Source organism: Chanos chanos, chromosome 2 (assembly GCF_902362185.1).
Source record: "Chanos chanos chromosome 2, fChaCha1.1, whole genome shotgun sequence".
Lineage (NCBI taxonomy): Eukaryota > Metazoa > Chordata > Actinopteri > Gonorynchiformes > Chanidae > Chanos > Chanos chanos.
In genome coordinates, this window is record NC_044496.1 from 26,574,293 (window position 1) to 26,580,060 (window position 5,768).

The 5,768-nt window shown below is 40.3% G+C and overlaps 1 protein-coding gene across 1 annotated transcript; it reads left to right on the forward strand.

Moving 5' to 3' along the window:
• Positions 1-411: 411 nt before the first annotated feature.
• siae (sialic acid acetylesterase) lies at positions 412-5,544 on the forward strand. The gene is made up of 10 exons (XM_030765819.1): positions 412-523; positions 710-868; positions 1,362-1,519; positions 2,225-2,363; positions 2,973-3,156; positions 3,417-3,523; positions 3,628-3,761; positions 3,913-4,064; positions 4,386-4,572; positions 4,727-5,544. Exons 1-10 carry the CDS (start codon positions 463-465, stop codon positions 5,030-5,032), a joined length of 1,587 nt encoding a protein of 528 aa, XP_030621679.1. The 5' UTR covers positions 412-462; the 3' UTR covers positions 5,033-5,544.
• The last annotated feature ends 224 nt before the right edge of the window (positions 5,545-5,768 follow it).

The following is a 5,768-nucleotide window of genomic DNA, read 5'->3' on the forward strand; positions in this document are numbered from 1 at the left end:
TTATGGATTATCAGAAACATCTGGGGGCTAGGGAGGGAGGAAGGCAAGCCAGCTGTTTGCAGTAGAGATCAGTGATTAAACGCGTCGCTCGTTAATCAAATGCAAGGCAACAGTGACGCCTGGTGCAGGTTCTTTGGTTATGGTTACGTTACTGAGTTGTTTCTCGTGGATGATTGGCTCCTACTGCACTGCCCTTTCGGATTACGCGTTACAATTACGTCTTATATTTGGGCCGCTTCGTACCCCGTACTTCGTTTCCAAATATCTCGATTTCTCCCTTCGTCCTTTAGATTGTAATTTTGATTTCTAACCTAAAATTTGGCCTCAACCTCATGCCATAGTTAATTAGTAAAGGGGCATTTCCCCCCTCCCGCCCACTCTCCCATTCCGCCCACTGGTCTCATGCGGAAATGTTTATAAGGGATCCCTTGTGCTCCATTTCCTTGTTTTGAATATTTGAAAATGCACCCAGCGGTTGGTTCTGCGCTTCTACTAAGCCTCCTGTCATCGCTTGTTTTCGCTGGTAAGCGTACGCTAACATTATAGACTATGTAAACAACTTTAACTAGCTTGTCTGTCAAAATATTTCCTTGATTCTGTTAAAAGCCTGAAGAAGGAGGTAACTTGATATCATTTATACTTCACGTGACAGTCACATCGCAGACACATTTAACTGCTGTAATAATATATGTCTCATTTGTTTTTCCAGATCAGTTTCGCTTTGCATCGTACTATGGGGATCATATGGTTCTACAGAAAGCCCCAGAACGGGCAGTGTTGTGGGGATACGGGACGACCGGAGCAGAAGTCATTGTCTGTATTGAAGGACTGCCGGAGAATAGCACATACTCCACAAACGTCATAAATGGTGAATACCTGTGTTCTTATATTCGGTTTGTACTGTCATATGATGTCTCGTATTCTGTTGTTTCTTTGTCAGTCTTTTAACTGTGTTTCATTTTGTGTTTCTGTAGAACAAAACATTTTCACATACTGTCTTATTTAATAATTTAGTTTCCAGGGCTGATACTGTATAGAGCTCACGTTATGCCTCACAGTACAATAGTCTTCTTCAACATACCAAGCTTTAGTTCCACCTCCAGGACCAGCTTTACAAGTTATCTGCTACAAAAGATCTTATGACAGCAAATGTGCTATGATTCACGATTTGGCATGTTGTTTTACTGAATGTAAAACACTCTTAACCTACTTTAACTTTTACTTGTCTCTCTCTCTTGGGGCAGTAAGAGTGATTGAAATATTTTTTTACTCTCTCACATCAAATGAAGAAAATCTGTATAAAATATAGAACATGACATACAAAAAATTGGCAAATTGACAGGTCGGTGTTTTCATGGCAGGCATTTGGACGGTCACTCTTCCCCCAGTGGAGGCTGGGGGACCGTACAATGTGATAGCAGTTCAGAACAAAACCTCCAAGATCATCCTTACAGATGTGCTGTTTGGAGACATCTGGCTATGTGGTGGACAGAGTAACATGGCTTTCACGATTTCTCAGGTGATTCCAACCATAATCCTTTCCATGTCATTTCCCTCATCAGTAGAACCAAGATGAGCTTTATGAATACACAGAGACCAGTGCTAACCATCTTAACCATTTTCACTGCTAAGAAACTGACTTTTGACTGGGTGTATATGAAATGTCATGTAGTTCACTGGTTCGTGTATTAAGTATTTCACTAGTGAAAATATGCCACAGCAGAAAGGAAAACAGACATGGCAAGTTAATATAATATTGATATAAGAGGACATGAATCTGAGAGTCTTCTTAAGATTAACTACTCTTTCTCTACAAATGCTAGAACTAGCAACAATAATAATAATAATAATAATAATAATAATAATAATGGAACTGATGCTACTGCAAGCCAGCTTTTAAGTCTGTCTCTTTGCACTAGCTTTGTTTTTTGGTTATACTCAATCTGTGTATGTGCAGTCTGCTCTCTATAGCAGCCATCCTGTGGCCTCTCATTATGATGATGTCCAAAGTAACATGAAAGATGTAGATGTTTTGCTCAGCCTCACCTGAACATGTATAATAGAACTACTGCTAATGCTAGAAAGATCTAGCGCAGCACTGTTTCAGTACGACCGTGCTCTGTATGAGTAAGAGAGGGTGACGGCTGCTGTGTGTCTCCTATAAGAATGGCAGATGTGTGTTGGAAGAGGGCCAAGTTTGTATATATCTCCTGTCTGGTTTCAGGTAATTAACGCATCAGAGGAACTGGCCATTGCCTCCAAGTACCCGTCTGTACGGATCTTCCAGGTTGCCTTGACGGAAAGCCAGACTGAGTTGACTGATTTGGCAGGGGTGGCGATTCCCTGGTCTGTTCCCTCAGCAGGTATTTACCAACTCATGAGCACATGTGACAAACTGGTCACAAGATGGTCTGGAGCTGTCAAAAGAACGGAGAGAACAAGTCAAGAGCTGTATTACAGGGTCTTCTTATCAAACATTAACCTCGACATAACATAAGTTAATAATGCTATGAATCCATTCATTCTAAGTCATTTAAGAGTGTTTTGTGACCATAATGAATTAAGTGTGCACCAACTTGATCACAAACTGAATAAAAAGGGAGATGTTTATGAACTGATTATACATTTTATCCATAGATAAATGGATAAAATGTCAAATCATGTGATGCTGTTACACCATTATTTTCACTTTAGGGAGAGTACATCATAAAGCTAAAGTGGGTGAGTTTACTGGTTTTGGCAACCCTCTCGTAAAACCATAAACCCATCCATTGTCAGGGATGAGGGATGATCGTTTGTGCACAGCCATGGACTATCACATGAGAGTGCCGTATGTTCACTGTACCTCACTATCAAATGTCAAACTGGTGAACTTTATCCTTATCACAACAGCTCTCAACTTTTTCTTGCTGTGCATGGCTAGCATGAATGTGTCTTGTAACTGCAATGCTTTTTCATGCCTTCCAATGTAGGGCTGCTCAACGGAGGAAACTTCACCCACTTCTCAGCAGTGTGCTGGCTTTTTGGCCGTTACCTATATGACACCCTGAAATACCCAGTAGGGTTAGTGGAGTCATGTTGGGGAGGAACCCCCGTGGAAGCGTGGTCTTCTCCTAGGGCACTGAAGAAATGTGATCTGAAAAACTCCATGGACAGGTAGAAAGTGCTCTCCCTACCAACAGAATCTGTGTCGATTTAATGTTTCTCTCCGATAAATATGTATTTAAGTAAACAACATGCACCTTGCGACAGAGCAGCAATCTCTCTGTTTGTGTGTAACGTTTAACTGTTAAAATTGGAATGATCGATAGATTAGATTACCTTTTTAAAAAAAAAAAAAAAGATCTTGTAATCTGTGCTTATTTTTCCATTGTGTCGTATCCCACCACTCTCCACAATAAATCTCATGAATGAAGCTACTTTTTGCCACTGTCCTTTATGGCCTGGAAGAGTTCTGTTCTGTGGAATGCCATGATTCATCCACTACTCAAAATGACCATAAAAGGGGCCATCTGGTACCAAGGTAACAGTTTAAGTACAATGGTGTCCTTTTGTCTTCGTGTCACTCTTTAGCTATGATCTCAGTGAATTTGTACAAAGCTCCTTCGCTGTATTCTCCTTTCTCAGGTGAAGCCAATGCCCAGCATAACCGGGATAAGTACAACTGCTCTTTCCCTGCCATGATTGACGATTGGAGGATGGCATTTAACAAGGGATCTGGTGGCCAGACTGCAGTAGACTTCCCCTTTGGATTTGTACAGGTGCCTTCATGAACTTTCCTCTCTCTTCTGTAGACCCTGAAGTACAAAGTGCAGTAACATTTGATTCATTCGACGAGACTCTGTGGTGGTGGTACATTACGACAGGAAATCACCCTCACTCTAACACACCCTGGGTCATGTTTGTTGCTAGCTATGCACATATAAGCCATGCGCTCCGGATGGATTTCCGGAGATCCGTTGGCATCAGACGGCAGACTACGGCTATGTCCCCAATGAGCGCATGAAGAACACCTTCATGGCCGTTGCTTTGGACTTACCAGATCTGCGCTCTCCCTGGGGAAGGTAAGGAGAAGTGCAGAGACCAAAAATGGGGGAAATTTCATTTGACATTTTTACATGAGGGAAAGGTATATGTTAGCTACGGAAAAAGATAATATGACCTTTATAATGTAACACAAAGAGTCCATTTCACAATATGGCTAACATGACGATGGCTATGCCTTTTTACTGGCAAGATTTATTTTAGAATTTATTCGCCATATTGGTTTCATATCAGAAGCTTTTATCCGTCACTGTAACAATTATATGTATCAATAGTAGTGAGTGCATGTTTTTGTTTGTTTGTTTGGTTTGTTTCGTTTTTTTCGATTGGCTTTTTTGTAGCATTCACCCACGCTACAAACAGGACGTAGCCCACAGACTGGTGCTGGGGGCCAGAGCTGTGGCCTATGGGGAAAAGGCTTTAACCTTCAATGGGCCTTACTTTAAAATGATTGATAAGAATGAGGGTTTCACAAGAATCACCTACGATCAGAAAATCACTATAAAGCCTTCCAGTGATTTATTTGAGGTAAGCAGGGCAAACTATGTCTTCTATAAAAATAACTAAACAAGTAAGAGTTAAAATCAAGAAGATTCTGTGTAACTTGTAATTTGTAGTGGAGAGCAGTCTTACTCGTTTTGTGTTTTTGCTGTTGTTGTTGATGTTTTGTCTTCCCTCATAGATTTGCTGCTCCCAAGGGGGGAAGCTGTGCAGTGAGGAGTCTCTTTGGTTAAGTGCTCCGCTGAAGTATCAGGGTCCAGATTATGTTGTGTTGTCAATAGGGGAGTGTCCCATCAGTGATGTAGCTGCTCTACGCTATGCCTGGATGGACTGGCCCTGCCAGTTTAAGGCCTGCACCATCTACAGCTTGGACGGAGAGTTACCTGCTCCGCCTTTTGTTGTGGACCTTCGGGCACTTTCGAGGGGTCAAGGCCTTTCAAGTTATAACCTGATCTTCCATGCCAATACTTCACAGCTATGGACCTGAGGAGAATTGTTGTTTTAGCATCACATCCTACTTTCATTTAAAATTATATTGTCACATTGGCTGTATATTAGAGCATTGGCTTTTGTGACAATGCTGTCAAAGTATTCCATCTAACTACTTAAAGATATCAATAAAAAAAATAGTAAAACTACTCCAATGCTTCCAGTGAAACAACAACTTCATAAATGTACAGAAACATCTCTTTCATTAGATGCACAAATTTTTCGGATTACCAACACAGTCCACAAATGTTACCTACAAAAAATTAGTAACTAGTTTCTCAGAGCTAAGGTTCTATCTGAGCTCTTACAAGGTTATAAAACACAGTTGCCCAGCAAGATCTTGTCGCTGTCATTGTATGGGTAAAAGAGTAAATGAATAATAATCATTATTTTAAAATTATGAAAAATGATGTGTTTTGCTATAAAGAAATACATTAGTTGAGATTAGTTGATTTTTTTTTTTTTTCTATTTTATGCCTTGATCATAGAGCTTTTTTTTTTTTTTAAATCAGTGCTTTTTTGTTGTGCTCTGGAGAGTATCATATAAGTGCATATGTTTACAGTGTGGATTCACTGTGTGGCCTTTAAAAATGCGCTGATTCATTTGATTGCATATATTGCACACCATTCTGCACTAAAAGCTTTTTGACAGACCTCCAAGGGGTGAAGGAAATTCTGCGGATTGTTTCAATTTATTTTAATGTTCTGTTTTTACCATATTCCAATACAGCCTT

Bases quoted from the DNA above. Each gene is read 5' to 3' on its own strand.
- siae (XM_030765819.1), top strand. From the start codon at position 463: ATGCACCCAGCGGTTGGTTCTGCGCTTCTACTAAGCCTCCTGTCATCG. The intron at 869-1,361 runs GTGAATACCTGT...TTTTCATGGCAG, and splicing joins CTCCACAAACGTCATAAATG to GCATTTGGACGGTCACTCTT. The intron at 4,573-4,726 runs GTAAGCAGGGCA...CTTCCCTCATAG, and splicing joins CTTCCAGTGATTTATTTGAG to ATTTGCTGCTCCCAAGGGGG.